The sequence below is a fragment of the Lutjanus erythropterus genome, chromosome 18 (genome assembly GCF_056507025.1).
Source record: "Lutjanus erythropterus isolate fLutEry1 chromosome 18, fLutEry1.hap2, whole genome shotgun sequence".
Lineage (NCBI taxonomy): Eukaryota > Metazoa > Chordata > Actinopteri > Lutjaniformes > Lutjanidae > Lutjanus > Lutjanus erythropterus.
Window position 1 is genome coordinate 25884598 of NC_139334.1, and position 19003 is coordinate 25903600.

The 19003-nt window shown below is 39.2% G+C and overlaps 1 protein-coding gene across 1 annotated transcript; it reads right to left on the reverse strand.

Annotated features, from left to right (window-relative positions):
• Positions 1–559: 559 nt before the first annotated feature.
• On the reverse strand, positions 560–16408 carry cpxm1a (carboxypeptidase X (M14 family), member 1a). The gene is made up of 13 exons (XM_084742099.1): positions 15952–16408; positions 13451–13560; positions 12714–12853; positions 12440–12524; positions 10432–10582; positions 9675–9763; positions 9392–9515; positions 7438–7634; positions 5585–5764; positions 3739–4033; positions 2111–2250; positions 1886–1988; positions 560–1114 (listed from the first exon to the last, which is right to left on the reverse strand). The coding sequence occupies exons 1-13, from the start codon at positions 16331–16333 to the stop codon at positions 783–785; spliced, it is 2328 nt and encodes a 775-aa protein (XP_084598225.1). The 5' UTR covers positions 16334–16408; the 3' UTR covers positions 560–782.
• Positions 16409–19003: the final 2595 nt, after the last annotated feature.

Below are 19003 nucleotides of genomic sequence, written 5' to 3' on the forward strand. Positions count from 1 at the left end.
TCCAAAATCTTTTTCTGGCATGCTAAATAGTATGGTTGTATGGGTTTGGAACGCACTCTTTTCCTCCTCTTTCCTATTTTGTCAGTCATCTCATGAATCCTTATTTTGTGACCCTTTAGGCGGCGTGTCAACCTCGAACCTGCAGTTGTTTCTTTCTGTTATGGTCAGTTGTTCCACTTTTCTTCAAGCGTGCCTCAAATTTAAACACTAACATGTAGATAACACAAATAAGTAATATTTATTTGAGATTTTATGGTCATGTTGGACTTCAGTCAAACAAAAAACAGACACATTGTTAGAAAATTAAACATGTCACATATCAGACCAGCTGACGGATAAATTCTCAACTCAGTCGTCTTACAGATAAACAAGAAACACTACAGCATCCTCAGCTATAATGTAGAATAAAACAAAAATAAAAAAAATAAAGTGAATGCCTGTCCATGAATGTTCAGAAGTCCACTATCCTTGAAAAAGTTCCATGTTTGTGTTCTTGTTTTTGTATAAAAGTAGTTTGTGTGACTGTCATGGTTTAATCTGCCTTAAAGGGTCAGTACACCCAAATACACTGATTTTTTTTTTTTTTTTTGTGATTGCCACATTGATGGAAGTAGAAATCTCATCGACAGACCTCACCACATCATCCTGTCTGCATCTAGGCGAATACATTTTTGTAAACCGGGCGAACTGACTTCTCTCGCAGGAACGTGCTTCTGTTCCCAGAGGTCACTTTTGTCCATTTGAACTGAACTTCTCATCTCTGAGGCGTCTTCCTCATCGTCTCACGCTCTCCGGGCTCTGGAGGACCGAGCTCTCCTGCCCTGCTGCCCCCGCTGACTCTCCCGGCGCTGGTTGATGGCCTTGGTGCTCGCGCGGAGCATGCGGAGCCTCAGAGCTCGAAGACGCAGCTGGAGGTCCTGGGGGATCTTCCCCCCTTTGGCCCGGATCTCCTTGAGCCTCTGAATGGGTGTCTTGGTGAGGGTGAAGTCGCAGATGGTGGGACGTGGCTCCATTCCAACATGGCAGCGACGCATGGACGGGAAGTAACCCTCGGCCCAGACCACCACTTTATACTCGCCCGGGTTCAGCAGACGCCAGTAGTCCCCGTCAGCAGCTGAGGAAACAAAAATGATGTGGAGACAAAAACAAAGATTGATTAATGTCCTGTCAGAATCCTAATACGCCTGCCAGTAAGCCTCCAGAGAACAAGACAAGCCTGATGGATTCAGCAAGGAAACTAGTCTTTAAGTTGCAAGTAAAACATTTGAGTTCTGACTTTAAAATCAGAACTCAAATAAAATTTTCACTTGTAATCCTCTTCTGTAAGCCCCATATTACCCTTTAACTTGCACTTAAAACTCATGTTTTCAAAACAAAAAAAATGCAGTCATTTTATTTACTAGTAAATTCATTAATTTTTTATGTTTTGTGAAGCACAATGCATTGTATTTTTGTATTGTATGATACATAAATTAAGTTTTTTTTTAAATTATTAATCATGTTATTACTACAGGCTATGATCTTAATATGACTTTGAGTGTGGTCATTTAAATAAAGAGTTATTTTTCCCTCTCAGATTGTTTAATTTCAAAGATTTTTAGAGGTAAGAAGAGGTAAAAGTAGACAAAATAATAATAAATAAATAAATAAATATACTGATTAGATGTCTAAAACAGCTGTTTATTGAAGCTCCACACACACGCAGGTGGAACTGATTGACGTCACCTGGCCACAGTGTTTTTAACGATTGAAACGTAAGACATTTTGAGGAGGGCGAAGAAATACTAAAGACGCTTAAAAACTGAGCCATTCGACCTGTTTGCACAGAAAATCTACATACTCTGATCTTCCAAGTAAGGCCAAAATTGCTAAAATATCTCCTGACCTGATCGGATGTCGTGGTCGTGGTCCTCCACCTTCACTATAGCGTCTGCTATTCCCTGCTTGGTCAGCTTGTCTCTGATGACGCCTTTGATGCCTCTGTGAACCTGAAGGAAGACAAGATGCTGCACTGTGAGACCCCAGAGAGGCTAAATTAAATAAAAAAACAAAACAACAACATGATCCGTTTTGGGCTGATGAGGTTGAGGAGGTGTAGCTGCAGACTGACCTGCTCCATGTAAACCAGCAGAGACTCCTTGTTGTTCTCCCACTCGATGGGAAGCTCGCTGGCATGAGGGAACTTATCGCAGGACAACTCCACCGTCACCTCGAAACAGTTTGTGTGCAGGTAACTGAAGTCATTCATACCTGCAGGAAACACACACAAGTACACAATGAGGATGAGAAAACCAGGCAGACGAAATTATTTCAGGAATTTTTTCACAATTTACTTCTGAAAGACTTGACTGTTTATTTCTGTTTATTCAGGTCATTGGTGAGTTTTTATATTCATATAAACTATTTCACTACTATTTTTTTACATACTTGTTTACAATACAAGCATGACTCTTCTTTATTCTTTACCTTTCTTTACTTTTATTTGTTCAGTTCTGCTGTCCTTGTTCTTGTATGTCCTTCACTGTGTAAGTGCACTGAGAGTAATGAAAAACCCGAGTCATATTCCTGGTCTGTGTGCACATACTTCTGTTAGCCTGGGGACCAGACGTATCTGCCGAGCTCATGTTTTCATTTGCTTTGGCAGAGAATTCAAATTTGTAAAGATCTGATCGCGTAATTTGCAAATCAGTCTGACGATGCCAGGCTGCAGACTTGGCCAGTGAAGCTGATTCTGATTCTGCAAAGAAACCGATTGAAAGGCGTCCTTTTCAAGTTTTGACACAAGGAAAAATACAGTTGGACGGGAAAATGTTTAAATAAAATATATAGTTTGGACAGAATCCCATTGCTGTGAACTTTTGTTAGACAAAATAGCTTTTTGTGTGAAAAAGAAATCCCTAAATGTAGATCTCATAACGGCCCTCAGTATTTCAGCATTTATAATTATGATGAAACATTTATATTACTATTAAGTTTAAGTGGTTAAACGATTCAGTTTGGCTTATGCCTATAAAAGGTTCTAAATCTCAGGTTTAACCAATTAATTTGTGAGCCATTTTTCTAAGCTTACAAAGAAAAACTGACGTGTTCAGAGATTTAAAACAAAAAAGATTTAAAGGATCCTTTTACCTGTAATGTATTTATTCATCTCATAATGGAACTAGATGGCACTTGGCTTGCGGTGCTGAAAGCACCAAAAAATAAATTTGAAAAGCTCAACACCAGTGCCTCTTTGCAAGATAAAACACATAATTCACAGAGCTTGTTATGAGCAGCGAACTACTTTCTTTCTCCCAAACTACACCCATCGACTGTATCACGGTGCAGAATGAAGTGTGCATCTACTCATGGATGAGAGGCTCATGCTCATGACAGTGCAGAATGTAAACATTAATCTCGTCCTCCGCAGATGAGCTGTAACCTCTCGTCCATGAGTAGCAGCTGTTGAGTTGAGTTTCAGATGGTTTTTGGTGTTTTGAGTACCACAAACAGAGTGTAGGCAGACAATATCTTCAAAACTCTGCAGCTCACACCAAAACTATCTAGATGGATAAACAGAAAAAATATGTATTTTGAATTTTTGGGGTGAACTGTCACTTTAAATTAAGAGGTGATCGTTATGAAAGGATGTTTGTCCAGTGGTAGTAAAATATTTCAAGAGTTATTCATCTGTGAAAACATCAACACAGAATTCTCAGGTGGTTTTCATCTTTCACAGAGCTGTCTGCGTCGACTCACTGCCGGGGACGGTGTGCCAGGCGCCACCGTTGATGATGTTGTTGTGCGACTGGAAGTCCTCGTAGTGGCAGATACGGCGGTCGGGATTGGCCATCGCCAGGTTGGTGGAGGCATAGACGGTGGCCAGCCAGCGGAAGAAGGCGTTGTCCGCCGTGGGCGTGTCCTCCTGCGGGGCCCAGTCACGGGTGCAGTCGAAGGGATACGTGACCACCAGCTCTCCGCCGTGAAGGTTCGCGCTGAGCACGAAGGGAATGTCCTGCATCCAGCTGATGACGGCACGGGTCTCTGGTGCAACCTGACAGGGGACAGACAAACTGGATTAGATGGATCTGTTATGTCACTTTATGAACACTGATTTATGGGAAAAATTCTCATTATTAGACACATACAATGACCTTCATTCATGGAGTAATAGGAGCCATAAACATGCATAAATGTATAAAAGAATCAGACATTACAAGTGAGCACATAATGAAGAATCAATAAAATAATAAGTAAATTTAAAAATGTGGAAAGAAATTGAAAGACTAATTATATATATAGTTATTTGTTAATTTGTTTGTGTGTGTATATATATATAGTATTATATATAGTATTAAAGTAAAGTATTAAAAATAAAGGGATAATAAAAAAAATACATATTTAAAAATAATTTAAAATATTTAAAGATATACAAACAAATTCTATGCAAAGAAATACACATATTTTTAAAAATATATAAATACAGTTAAATATTAAAATAAAAGAGAATGCAATGAAAATTATTATTCTATATTTTGGTATTTAATATTTCCACATATATTTGTTTTTTTTAATTGACTTTTCTTTATAGTTACACATTTGTTATAGACGTATTTATTCTTTTATCTATTCCACTACATATTTACACATTTATTTTCTTATTCTTTCACATATTTATTCTTTTTTATGGCACTCCCATGTCTCCATATTTATTCTTCACACAAAAATTTAAGTTAAGTTTAGTTTAATAGTTTATTTTTTCGTAGAGCTACATTTAAGGATTAAAAAAAAAACGATTGTGCTGATAAGATAAAGAAAAACAAAAACTTGGGCTTATAAAGACATCTTACCAATAAATAAATAAATAAAACAATTCTAAAACTAAATAAGTCTAAATTTTAATTTAACTGATTAAAAGTTCAAATTTCTTTAAAGTTATAATTCCAAAACATCTGCGCTGACCTCTAATTTCAGCGCTTTCTGGACTTTGTTGTGAGATCTTCATTTGTCAATCAAACAGCGACTTGAAGCACTTGAAGCAAACTTTACTTTACAAAGTTTGAACATGTGTTCACCTTTAACAAAGAATCTGTTACCAAACATTCAGTGACAATGTTCAGGCCTCCAGGAAAACCACAGCTCTGTTGGCTCTGAAATGATTTCCTGATCAGCGGCTTGCATGCTGCTACAGTGGAAACATTATTTTCCTCTTTTCTCAAACCGTCCAAGCAAAACTACTTTTCAGTGTGACCTACATTTATGCACTGGAGACGCACTGTGAGAACTACAACATGTCACTCTTTGTAAGTAGTAGAGCGAGGTCTTTTGGGCATCTGCATTTCATTAAAATCTCCCTCCAAAAAGTGCAGAGTATTTTTATTAATTGCTAATATTTGTTTCATCAGGGTATTACAGTTTTCTCAGACAGTGAAGAACTTTTTACACAGGAAAGACATGACTCTTGTGTTTTTTACTTTGCTGTTGACCACAGTGTCATTTTTCATCAAACCACCAGATGACGCCAAAGTCACTCTCTAAATCCTGAACTTGCTCAGTAATCCATATTGATTGTCATATCGCCTACAGGACATCCTCACGTCCTCACCATGGCGTCTTCTTTGGTGTAGTACTCTGGGATGGGGATGTAGTGGTTGGATGCTTTAGATCTATCTGCCGCCACCTCCTGAGCGTCCCACATGATGTTGTTCAGGTCTGGAAAGTTATGATTCAGGTCGATTCCTTCAAAGCTGTATCGTCCGTCAGCCCAGCCGGCCAGTTCTGAGCCCTGCAGCACATTTAATTAATAAGAGACAGAATTAATGAGTGCAAACAAGGGATGTTAATATAAATTCATGCTATACAGGACAAAAAAGACTGGCAGGAAACTGAAATCGCACTATATGGTATGAGCCCTAAGTATAAGAAGGCCAGGAGCCCTCATGCATCATTATTTAAATTAACAGTCAGGCGCCAAATTTAGCCCAAATGTGGCCAGCGTTGTAGCAGACCTTCTGTTCTTTTCATGGCCATCATCAGTTCTAAAGAGACTCCTTCTCTCAGCCTCTCCAATATAACTTTTCTCCTCTTCTAACTGATAATCTATTAGTTTAAAGGACTACGCTGAACCCATTCTGTACCTCCTTTTTCAGCAGGACATGCACAAAATGTACAGAAATTGACAACTCCAGCAACTTTGTCAAAATCAGACCAGTCATGCCTGAGATAGTGGGTGTGAGTTTAAGTTTCTAACCATTAAATATACCTGCTCTCACTGGGAGGAGTAGGAATTTGGGTAGGTCAATTTCCATGATGTTTTCCACCATTTGAGATCTGACTGATGATCTTTTAATCATCCTGTTGCAGCCCTTCACCTGCTGTGGTTTGATGGCACCTGAGTGGAGAATTAGCGCCAACTACTGTTTATCTTGTTTATCTTAACTTCTATTATTCACATAAGGGGAGCTGATAAAACACATTTTCTTTTGACCCTTTTCTGAAAGTTGTTTACACTACAGGATATGGATATAGCTTGTTTTGTCCTTTGTACATTGTTTATTTTGTCACTGTTAGTAATTTCTTTGTACATTTCAGGAATAGGCTGAAATGTAATGTATATTTAAGTTCTTATTTATGTCAAAAGGCAAACAGAAATGTCCTAGACTTACACTATAATAGTGGTATAAAATGAATAGAAAAAGAGAGTAAAAGGGATAGTTCACCCAAAGATGATAATTCAGTCTTTATCTACTCACCTTCATGCCGATTGAAGGTTGGGTTAGTTTTTAAGTCCAAAAAACACTGCTGGAGTTTAACAGGAAAACAGAATCTCCCAAACAATGGAAGTGAATGGTGACCAGTTTTCAAACATAAAAAAACAACAGAATAAAAACATAAAATGGCTCCATACTGCTCGCCTGGTGTAATCCAAGTCTCCAAAAGCCCCAACATGCCAAGTTGACTTGAAAGACATCATTTACACCAAGTTTTTAGCCTAAATCTCCACTGTAGATCCTTCGCTTGGAGCCACATTTACGTGTGAGTGCACACCAACTGAACTGGGTGTGTGTGGTGTGACGGTGTCTGAGCCACATGTCAGGGCTTTAGGAAACTTGGATTATGTCAGATTCTGCAACACTGTTGTCCTGTGAAACTCCAGCAGTGTTTTGCAGACTAAAAAACTAAACTTGACCTTCAGTCAGCATGAGGGTGAGTAGATGATGGTTGAATTTTCATTTTTAGGTGAACTATCCCGTTAAAGGACCAGTGTGTAGGATTTAGTGACATCTAGTGGTGAGTTTGCAGATTGTGTCATCTCACACTCCCCTTCCAAGGGATTGCACACTAATGAACACATCCTTATGAATATTCTATTACATTCCTGCCATATTCTGCTAATAGGTTAGCAGTAAATCTCTCATACTGGTGCTTTAATTCTATACAGAGTCACTTGAACTTCACCTTCTCATAGGCTGCTTCATATCCATCAGGGTTCATGGAGGGCAGGAGGTGGATCCTCGTCTCAGTCACCAGACGAACAACGCGCTGGTTTCCCCTCTTGTATTCTTTACACAAGTATTGCATGAGATTGAGGACAAGCTCTCGGCCAAGAACCTCATTCCCGTGCATCCCCGCCACATAGCGAAACTCTGGCTCACCTGCCAAGAGGAACATTTAGAGAGAGACACTTTACTTGCCAAGAAATCAATGTGGAGGGATTTTTTTCTGGGTTAACATCAACTTATAGTAATAGGCCACACAAAACATGAAGCACTTGAAATGTTTGATTGTTTTTATTCAGTGGGCCAAAGTTAAAGCCCAGAGATGCATTCAATCTTTCCGATAAAACTTTCAACATGTTCTGTTGGGCAGCGGTGTGACGCTGGCTCACAGCACCTTGCCAGGAATCATACATGGATTGGCCAGACTTGATGGCAGACATTCCTAAAGCTAGAACTCCAAAGACCCAGAATCTGCTCTCGATTCATCAGCACTTCTTCTAACTCCAAACTAAGAAAGTACGCCTTGCCTGCCCCTCTTCCTCTTCTTAGAAATGGCACCAGTGTTCACTTAACCATGAAACCAGTGAAATTTAAATCAGCTGTTGCCACTGTTAATCAGCTAAATTCACATTATTCCCCCTTTGAAGCGAAGTTACATAAAAATGTGTTTATGCCATTTGTCTGAGAAGAAGAAGAAGTTGGCAGTTATAGAGCAGCCGCAAAACCCCACATCTGAAAACAAGATCACGAAGAAATGTGTCTTGTTTGGTGGAGAGAGTGCTGTCTCTGATTTCAGCCCTTTATCAGTTTGTTTACACAAGAAAGGCCTCCTCTTCAAGACGCCCCCAGCCGCCCTGTGTGGTGCCGCTGCAGAGAAAACGTCTGTATAAACACCGGAGGATGTTGACCTGGGGCCCCCCTGAGCAGCTAAACTCAGGGAAATACGAGAAACAGGATGAACGCTGGTCCATAAACTTCAGACTTTAAAAGGACAGTTTGGATTAATTGAAATGGGGTTGTGTGAGGTATTTATTCATAGTCAGTGTATTAGATACAGTAGATGCAGGAGTATAAGTGCAAGAAGCTAAGAAATGTACTGCTATGGACACACTGTAAAAAATAAACTGTTTGTTTTAACTTGAAAAAATTAGTATCCAGGCTATAAACTTCAGTCGCACTTGAGAAAACTTGATCAATAAATTTAAGATGACACGGATGAACATTTATAACATTTATTATAAATTATTAATTTGTTTAGGGGGTTTGGGTTCATCGTGGTTTGCAGTGCTTTCATTATTGTGAAAACAAGCCACCACGCTTGCCAAAATGCATGCTGGGAAGTCTGTTAATATGCCGATCATGTTTCTTTAGAAACTTGATTTAATGAGTTGATTGTACTACATACAATATTTTCATTCAACTCATTTTAAATAAATATATTTCTAGTTAGAAGAAATAATATTTAGTCCTGAAGTGTTCTGAAATGAATAGAAATTTTAAGTTTAATTAACTTGAATAAATAGAATGTGTATATTTACATTAACTTAATGGGAAAAAATCAGTTGATTGCACTAAATTCCTGTATTTTTCTCAGTGTCAGTGTGATTTTACAGTTTAAAGGATTACATCAGATTTATCAAAATCACAAAATAACACAAACTAAACAACAGACGCAGATGTAGACCAGCAACTCACGTGTTGTGTGAGGAAAAATTATTGTTTTTGCCAAAGGACTCTGGTTTATTTGGAAAGAGTGATATTTGGTTTATGAAATGGCAGTTTACTGTAGGAAAAGGCTGTAAGCAGGTCATACACTTGCCATGGATAAGTACCTCATACAACCCCACTTTAAATAATCAAACTATCCCTTTAAGGCTCATTTAAACTCAGAGAAACATTTAAAATGCTCTTACCTAGTTCATGTTTGCTGGGGTTATCTGAGATCACCATGACGTACAGTTTGAGGCCCATATAGCTCTTCCCGATGGTGTAGACGTGGGTGATGTCCGGGCACTCCTCGGTCACAGACTTCATGAGCTTTGGGAGTTAAGAACACGAGTTGGACTGAAAGTCTTTAAAGGGTTAAATCAGAGCTTTTAGGAAATCTGCAAACTGTTAGGAGTCAGAGTAAAAAACCCCTGGCACTGGCTTTAGGGGAACAAAAGTTACTGCGTTTATGATTCACCACACTCTAACCTTTCTCATCTCTTTGTAGTTGTGGTGTCTGAAGTCCAGGGCGTCTCTTGATCCTGGTTCTCGCTCGGAGGCGTAGATGTCAGATGGATCTACGAGAAAAGACCACATTAACTTCCTTTCATTGACTGACAGACTGAAAGACCACCCCAGAGGAAAGGAAAAGTTCAAAATAAGATTTTGTCTTTGTGTAGCCTGTGTCTCCTTGACATAAATGAGACCAATATGAGACTTTGACCATTTCCTCATACTTCTTAAATTCGGTTCCTGAGAAAAAGCCTTTGTCTCGTCTCAGCCTGAAACTAATTTGAGCCCAACTGCAGACCTTAAATTGTTCTTTTTTTGTCTCACTGCACTGATTTTTAATTTGTCTTACACGATCAGCTCTTGAAATAACACAAGATCTAAAATGTCTTATAGGAGATCTTAAATTTGTCTCAAATTAAAGGTCGAATTAAAGTCTTGTTGCTCCATATGGCCATCAAAGCGAAACCTCTGAGACAGTTAAAAGCTCAGCAAAAGATCTCCTGCTTTTCTTTTCTTTTGCTCATGTGTGAGGTAAAACAGGTGAGACTTCAGTGAGCTTAAAATAAGAATCTCATTTATGTCTCTTAAGACAAAGAAAAGACAGTCGAGAGAAACAAAATTTTCCTCTGGGAGCTTACCTTTTAAAATTGCCCAAACTTGTAAAGAGCAAAAGTAAAAAGTAGACTGATCGAATTAATCACTGTAACTCTGAACTTTAGAATTTTTTGCTTACCGTAAACCCGACAGCCGAGTATCTCAGCCCGGAGGCAGATGGTGCCGTTCGGGTACCAGGTTTGAGGGTTGATGCGGATGAAACGGGCAACGGTGGGAACGGGGAGGAGTCCAAGCACCGGAGTCTCTGGATTCTGGTTTCCCTCAAAGATCTGTAAATTCAATGTGACATCACATTTTCACATGCACTGAATTGAAACATTTACACATAAAACTACACAACACCTAGAGAGAGAATACCACCATAAGCTGTGCTTTATGTTTACTAATAATAAGCAAAAGTTAGCACGCTAACATGCTAAACTACAACGGTAAACATGGTAAAGCGTGGTTAGCTTTGTCACTGAAACCATGCTAGCATGCTGACGTTTGCATTTAGCTCAAAGTACCAGAAGTTATCTATATTTTCAGGGTCCTATGTTCTAAGGTTCCTATATTCCCAGGAACAGCTCATAGGTTCCTGTGTTCTAAGGGTTCTACATTCCCAGGGTTCCATGTTCCAATGGTCTTATGTTCCCAGGGTCCAATGTTCTAGATTTCCTATATTCCCATGGTCCTGTGTTCCCAAGGTCCTATGTTCCAAAAGTCCTGTGTTCCAAAGAATCTATGTTCCCAGAATCCTATGTTTTAAGGTCCAGTATTCCAAGGTTTCTTATTGTTCACAGCGTCCTATGTTGCAAGGGTCCTAATTACCCAAAGTCCTATATTCCCATGGCCCGGTGTTCACAGGGCTCCATATTCCCATAGTCCTCTGTTTCAAGGATCCTATCTTCCCAGGGTCCTAACTACCCAGTGTCCCATATTCCAAGGGCCCTATGTTCCCAGAGTCCTATGTACCCAAAGCCCCATGTTCCAAAAGCCCCATATTGCCAGAATCCTGTGTTCCAAAATATCTCTGTTACCAGAATTCTATGTTTCAGGGTTCTGTGTTTCCAAGGTCCAGTGTTCCAAGGTTTTTTATTGTTCACAGAGTCCTTTGTTCCAAGGCTCCTAAGTGTCAAAGGTTCTATAGTCCTATGTTCACAGGGCCCTATGTGCCCAGAGTCCTGTTTCCAAAGTCCTAAGTACTTAAGGTCCTGTGTTCCAAGGGACCTATGTTCCCAGGGTCCTATCTTCCAAGGGTAATAAGTTCCCAGGGTCTTAAGTACCCATGGTCCTATATAGTGCTGGGGAACCTAGGACCCTGAGGGCACAGGACATTTGGAATTTAGGACCCTGGGAACAAAGCAACAATGAGTCTAAGTAAAGCCTCATAAAGTCGCTGGCGTGGTTGAAGAATCTGCATCGGGATACATTTACCAGATGTTTTTCATTCAAGTGCAGTACATCATAATAAAAGCATGAAAAGAGTCAAAATTGCTCTGGATTTGCACCAAAAACTAATCGCTTGTTCTTCGACCTTTGGACTAGCTATCAACCAAGTCTGACTGAAATCTGATGAAGAAAAAAAGGCTTTGAGATGTTAACAAAGAAACAAACGGGACTGAATCTTGGCAGAGTTGAAAACCTTCAGATCCTAAACCATGCAAAGAATTTTTTGTTCCGCCTCCAGCTTCTTGGAAACAGACCAGACTTTTAAAACGGCTGTCCAACTCACTGATATTTGGTGTTGAATAGAAAAAGGTGCCAGTTTCAGGTTCAAGTTTATGTCAGACCTTACATTTCTTTGTATTTCCCTCTGAATGTTGCAGTCCTTATCAAGGTATGTTTTAATTTGAATGCACATTTTGATTTGGTCAATTTAGAGGCACAATTAGGCAAAAGACATACGGGAAAGATATTTCAAATTAAAGTTAAAGTGTTATTACACCAACCACAAATACCAGTTTCTTGCTGAACTTTATTTGTTTTGATTTTGAGCTCTCTCTCATTGTGTAACAGCGGTTAACTTTTTTTGTTCACAGTACATATTTCACTTTGGCACAAACTTTTAAAAATCTGTTTTCCATCTGTGTGAGGTCACGGTAGGTACATTCCTCATATCAGAAAATACAAAAAGTGGTTCTTACTGCCTCTTCTGTCCCATTCATGCAGGTTTTCCAGTCCACAGAGTCATTGCTCAGCTGGACCTTGTAGGTTTGGACCCAGTCCCAACTATAATGAAGACAAAGAAGGACAAGAAATCAAATTTTAATGGACTTAAATGCAGTGAAAGAACATTGTGTTCTGCCTCTGTTGCATAAAACACTGACAACCTACAGTATAATAAAAGAAAACCTAGTCTATGGGTCCAATCTGAAAACATGCTTTCATCTTGTCAACGAATGACTGATACTACCTGACCTCCAGATGGAGTTTCGGCCCTGCAGGATGACTCCAGTGAACAGGGTGAGGTGGATGGCGTCCACCTCGAGCCACTGGTGCCGGTCCTTGTACTCGGCGCACCAGGCCCCGTCGTACAGGTCTCCGTCTTCAATGCCAGACTGAAAACACATGTTGCACAGAAGTTTTTTGGGTCAACTGGAGAATCCATTAAGCAGATCCCAAACAGTTGTGGCTCTGGCTCAATGTGAATCATTGCATAAGATTTCGGCGTTGACCCTGATTGTAAAATAATTGCTTTCAGACTGCAGATTTTAGCCAGCAGAACATGATGGGGGCGGCTGCTGGGATGTCAAATAGCACTGCTGGCTCTGTATCTTACAGTACTCAACAAGGAGGTTCTCCACTGCAAATACAGTCACCAGGGTTTATTATGGTTTATGGTTTATGGTTGGTATTATGGTAATTTTACATGCCAGTAAAAGCAGAGGGAAAAAAGAGATGGAGAGTGTGGGCGATTTATTTTATTGTCCATTCGTTTAAAAAATATGCAGCAGATTTTATATGGCATTCACTGATACAAATATTTATTCTTTAACAATTTAGACAGCAGAAACTTTCCAAAACACTCTACAGCTTCAGTGTAATCGAGTAGATTAATACTTCTAATATTCTGCTTTCACATATTCCTTTATCTCTCTGATCTCCTGTAAGAAGCAGTTCACTCTGTTTGACGTTTGATCCAGATCTAGACCAACCTGGATATTCAGCCTCCCCCTGTGAGGACCAAGACCCGTCCGCTGGTAGGAAGACGCTTGCATCTGGTTGTCATCGACCCGCAGGGACTCCAGACCGAGGGGAGGACAGTCTGCGAGGAAAAAGGGAGATAAAAATCTTCTTTTTGTCAGCGCATGTCTGGAGATGTTAGGACTTTCTACTGAGGGGTTAAAAACTCTCTGAGTAAGCAAACGCTCCGCTGCAATAAGAGGTCCCAGGAGTTATGTGGAATATCGCTAATCATCCTGAGTCAGTGTGGTGGAAGTTTGGAGGCCCCTCTGCAAAGGAAACTGCAGAATCCAGTGAAGGTTAAAATGTAATCTGAGACCAAGTTGAGGGCCAAGAGACAGAGTGAAGTCAAACGTCCAGCAGAGCATGGAGACAAGTCTTACAGCTGCAGGGCATTTTATGGCTTTGGAAACAGAGAATAACAATCCCGTTAATCACAAACACTACGAGTACTGACAGCTCAAAACAGTGCTGTTTGTTCTCTTTAGGTCAAGAGATGTTTTTCACTGATTATCTTCAAACTGAAAGAAAAATAAAGGTGTCTGTGTTCAGGACATTTACATAAAATTGAGGAAGAATCTCTCAAATATATTTAGAGCTCAGATCTGAAGTCAAATAATCATTAGATCCAGCTTTTCAAACGTGAATATTTGCTGGGTTTTTTTGTCAAATTGAATATCTTGTAGGGTTTTGGACCTGTAGCCAGACAAAACAAGCCATTTGTAGACGTACCCTTGCGCTACAGGAAATTATCGGGGGCATTTTTCACTTTTGTTCAGAAATAATCTCCAGTGGCAGCCATAAATTTGTTCTCCACACGAATCCAAGGTATGGCCTGTTCCATTGTCAACCAAACATAACTCACATATTTTTGGGAATTCAGACAGAGAACTCAAACAAATGTGGCAAACAGTGAGTAAACTAAGTGAGGTAAAATATGATTTCACTCATTTAAACTCTTTTTTTTTTTTTTTACAGGTGAAACAAATAACAATTAGTTGAAACTGACTTACAGAGAATTAATCTGCAATAATTTTTAACAATAATTGTAGCAAAAATGAAAAACATTCACAGGTTCCATGTTTTCAAATATGAATGTTTGCTGTTTTTTTTTTAAAGTCAATGATGATGGTATTTAATATCTGCTGGCTCTGGACTTTTCTGTCATTTTATAACAAACAATTAATCAAATAATCGAGAAAATAACTGATGATGAATATTTTGCTAAAGCTCTACAACAAACTGTCCACATTTTACGGGTTTACAAAGACTGAAATGAACTGATGTCATCACGCAGTGGAGGAAAGTAACTTAGTATATTTACTCAAATACTGTACTCATAGGCCTAAATTTTGAGATGCTTGTACTTTACTTGAGTATTTCAGCTTTTTGCATCTTTATACTTCTACTCCACTACATAGCAACAGGCAAATATTCCACTTTTATATTTGCATTACATCGATTAGCTGATGGACAGAAAATTAATCGCCAACTGCTTTGATAATTGTTAAAGGAAAAATGTGACACTTTTCGTGTGTATGTCCAGTCAGTGTTGATGGTAAATCTAGTCAGTTGAAGCTGCTATATTCATTTAGAAAGCTGAGTTCTGCTGCAAAAAAAAAATTGTTGTCCTTCCTGCATCCAGCGATGTCGCTGGTGTTGAGGAAGAACTACAGACTATTTCAGCTTGGATTTCTCATCTCATCCTCTGGGTAGCCGGAGGCCACGTTAGATTAGTATCATTTTCCCTCATGCAAAGTTTCAGCAAACAAAGTGACAGCTATAGGCAAGGGTGGTGATACACAGCAACAAGGGCGTAGGCATCAGAAGCTGGAGTGCAATGCATCCTGGTACATGTCAGCATGGCTCCACAGGGAGGAGGAGCAGGAGCATTTTTGGTCGATATAGCACACACTGAATTCATTGCATCAACCGCATCACTGCATTACCTTCAACACCAACTGGACAGTCACACACTTAGTTATGAAGTTTCCCTACAAAATAACTTTTCATGCAAAAAACGGCAGAAAATTGTTTTTAGCCTCTCAGATATTGAGATTTCTGCCTTTTCTCTGTTTTATATCATATTGAACTGCACATTTTTGTTTTCTCGACTGAATTTTTAATTTTTTAATTAATTTTTCTCTTTTTTTTTCATTTTAGACCAAACAATTAATCATCCAGTCTGGAAAATAATCATCAGAATAATCAACACGTAATTTTGTGTACTTTTAAAAGTGCTTTTAATACAGGACTTTCACTCGGGTACTCTCTGAGTACTCTGAGCATTTCAGAGGTGAGGAGCCCGGTTGGTCCCTGAAGGCATCACTGTTTAATTGCACTTAACTGCCTCCTTAATTAACATTAATAGCTGGGTTTAATGTGCTTGAAGTGTCCCTGGATTCTCACACTGTCAATTAAAAAGTAAAACTGTTCCACTTAGCTGAAGTTCAGAGGATTTCTTTTGTCTTACCCAGTCCTGGTTTCTCATCTTCTTTCTTTCTGTCATCTTTTTTATTGTTGCTCTCTTCTTTATTGTTGCTTTCCACTTCTTTACTGTTCTTTTCCTCTTCTTTGCTGTTCTTTTCCTCTTCGCTGGTGTCTTTACTGATGTTCTTGTTGTCCAGATGTTGGACAGTGGTGGGGTTTGGTGTAGTCTCAGGAGCAGTGGTTGTAGTCGGTGGGTCTGTGCTGCTGCTGTGATCCTGCGGCTCCACAGTCACAGACTCAGCTGTAGTCGTGTCATTAAATATTAAATAACTCTCCGTCGATGCATCTTCGTCTATCAGCGCCGCGTGTGAAAATCCTCCCAGTAAAACCACTGCAGCCAACAACACGCACAATGACTTTTCCATGTCGCTCTTTGTTTGCTGCTGCAGAGTGGAGAGAAAAAAAAACACTCCCTGGACAGTTTATGTGGATTTGACAGAGCCAGACCTCCATCCACAGCCCTCCTCCTCCTCCTCCTCCTCCTCAATCCCACCTCCCCTTCCTCACCCTCCCTCCCAAAATTCCAGCTGAAACTCCGCGGAAAAAAAAAGTGATTCAACAAAGACATGTAGCATAATGTGGGTATGTGTGCATCAGTGACCCATATAATCAACTGGAATTAGTGTTAAAATAAAGTTTCCCCCTTTGGAGGATGGTACAGTGGTGGAAAATAAAGAAGTACATTTACTCAAGTACTACTTTTGATGTAATTTACATGAGTGTTTCCATTTTATTCCACTTCCTACTTTTTTCCAATAATAACAAATGTAATATGCATTGATCTGAAATGAGCAATTCTTCAAAATGATTAATATACCTTTTGGAACAGTAAGTATATTTTAATGCAAATACTTTTGTGACTTTTTAAAGCAGGACTTTTACTCAATGGTGTATTTGTGCATTGTGGTTTTGATAGTTTCACATGAGCAAAAAATTTGAGTACAATTTCTGAGGCAGGCATAGTAAAAAAAAAAAAAAAGAAAGAAAGAAAGAAAGAAAGAAAGAACATGCTCACAAGACAAAAAGACAATAAATTACAGACAGCAGCAGTACAGTACAGTGAATTCATAGGGAAATTTGAAAAAAAGCACCTATAGATCAAAGTGTGTTAGATAGCTAATGTTAGCATGCTATCATGTTACGTTATTCCTGCTAAACGTCATGCTGATGTTAGCATTCAGTTCATCACAAAGCACCACTGTGTGAAGATATGTGAAGTTCTTAGTTGGAGAAAAGGAGGTCGGACACTCACTAAAATATTCTGCTCTGCTCTTTGACATTTTCAGGATGTGAAATTATGAGTCAGTCAGAGAAAAAAAAAAAGTTCCGAATCTGGTCAAAAGAGCTAAATTTGGCGGGTGGCATCTTTTAATTTTCAAAGGATGACAACTTATACAGGAGATGTTTCACCACAAAAAAAACAGTTGGTTGGCATTGGTTTGGATGCTTTTTAGCCACTTAAGACGTTACATATACAGATTTGCATTGACTAAATGATGCTATAGATCAGTGGTCAGTAATCTGCAGCTCTGGAGCTGCGTGTGGCTCTTTTGCCCCTGTCCAGTGGCTCCCTGTGGCTCGAACAAAAAATTATATAGAAAGGAATAACACATCTGTTGTTAACATGTTAGCACTAATTTTTCATTGTTGGAGGCTTAAAATTATTCTCACATTTTCCATCTGTGAAAATGTGCAGCCTGCACACGATTTGTTTTTGTGTTTTTAAGTTATGTCAACTTTAATGTGCCTCATAGTCTACGTCTACGACTCGTCACCTTTTCCACTGAGTTTTTCTGGTGGCTAGTCTTGAGTCTCCCTAGGTCACAAAAAAAAAAAAAAAAAAAAAAAAGACAGATTTTCCAGACTTTTGAGAGTAAAGGTTGCAGACCCCTCATATAGAGCCTGGGTCTTCAACATGGGTTCCACAACCCATAGCTGGTCCTAAGGGTTATTGTATGACGGCATCTAAGTATTGTTTGATAATCTTTTTAAGCTCTTTTTTTCAAAGATTAAACTATGTCTGATAACACAACAAACATTCAATGTACACAACACTGACAAAAAACTACCCATGAATCTTTGTGCAAATCCCTGTGCTGCACCCACTGATAATAGTAATAGCCTCTACTGGTTAGCTACGTTTTACTGAAAGATATTGGCCAGTTAGCTGTATTATTATCCAAAGTGTACAGACAGCTTGTGAGCTACAACTGAGACTGATATATCCTCCACCTCAGAAGCCACTGGTGAAAGTGCAGAAAGTGAAGCTAACAGAGCTAACATTAACCATGATAAAACTGATGCTGACTTAGCAGCTACAGGCAAGTACAAACTAATAATAAGTAAGTAACAAGTAATAATGAGTAAATGCTATACGTTTAAGAGGGGGTCCATGGCTTGAAAAACATTGAAGCCCCCTGTTGTAGAGAATACAAATCTATTCATCCATAATAAATGACATCCTCTCTTCTGAAGGCAGGTCTTCTTCACCAGTATCCTACCATCCCAAAACCCTTTATATAATTGATGAAAAAATAGACGTCAGTACCACATCAGCAGTCAATGAAACCTTTAAAACTGACATATTACAGACGTTTTTCTCTTTTAGGTGTTTGTGGGAGGTCACACTTCAAAGATTTGTTTGCAACACGAAGAAAAAGACTCTGTCAGGTGCATCCTGTCACTGATGTTTCAGCTAAACTCTTATGATGTGACAGAAGATCTGACAAGATGGTTTCAGCTGATATGAACCCACTCAGGATATAGGTGGGAGAAAGAGGGGACTTTTGTGTCGGTACATCAAGTTTCCCCAGGTAAACTCTGTTTCAGTGACTCCACACTGCTGCCTTTGACACTTTTAATTGCTTGTGATTTAACATCTAGTATCATCTCTGTGAATAATTTATTCTTAGTTTTCTGCCATGATCTGCTTTTCTTCCATTTTTCCAGCTGACTTCAGGGTCTGGTGGCATTAAATGTTTGGATCCTGTATGTGACAAGATTATCAAAATATTTTAAAATGTTTTTGTGCTGGG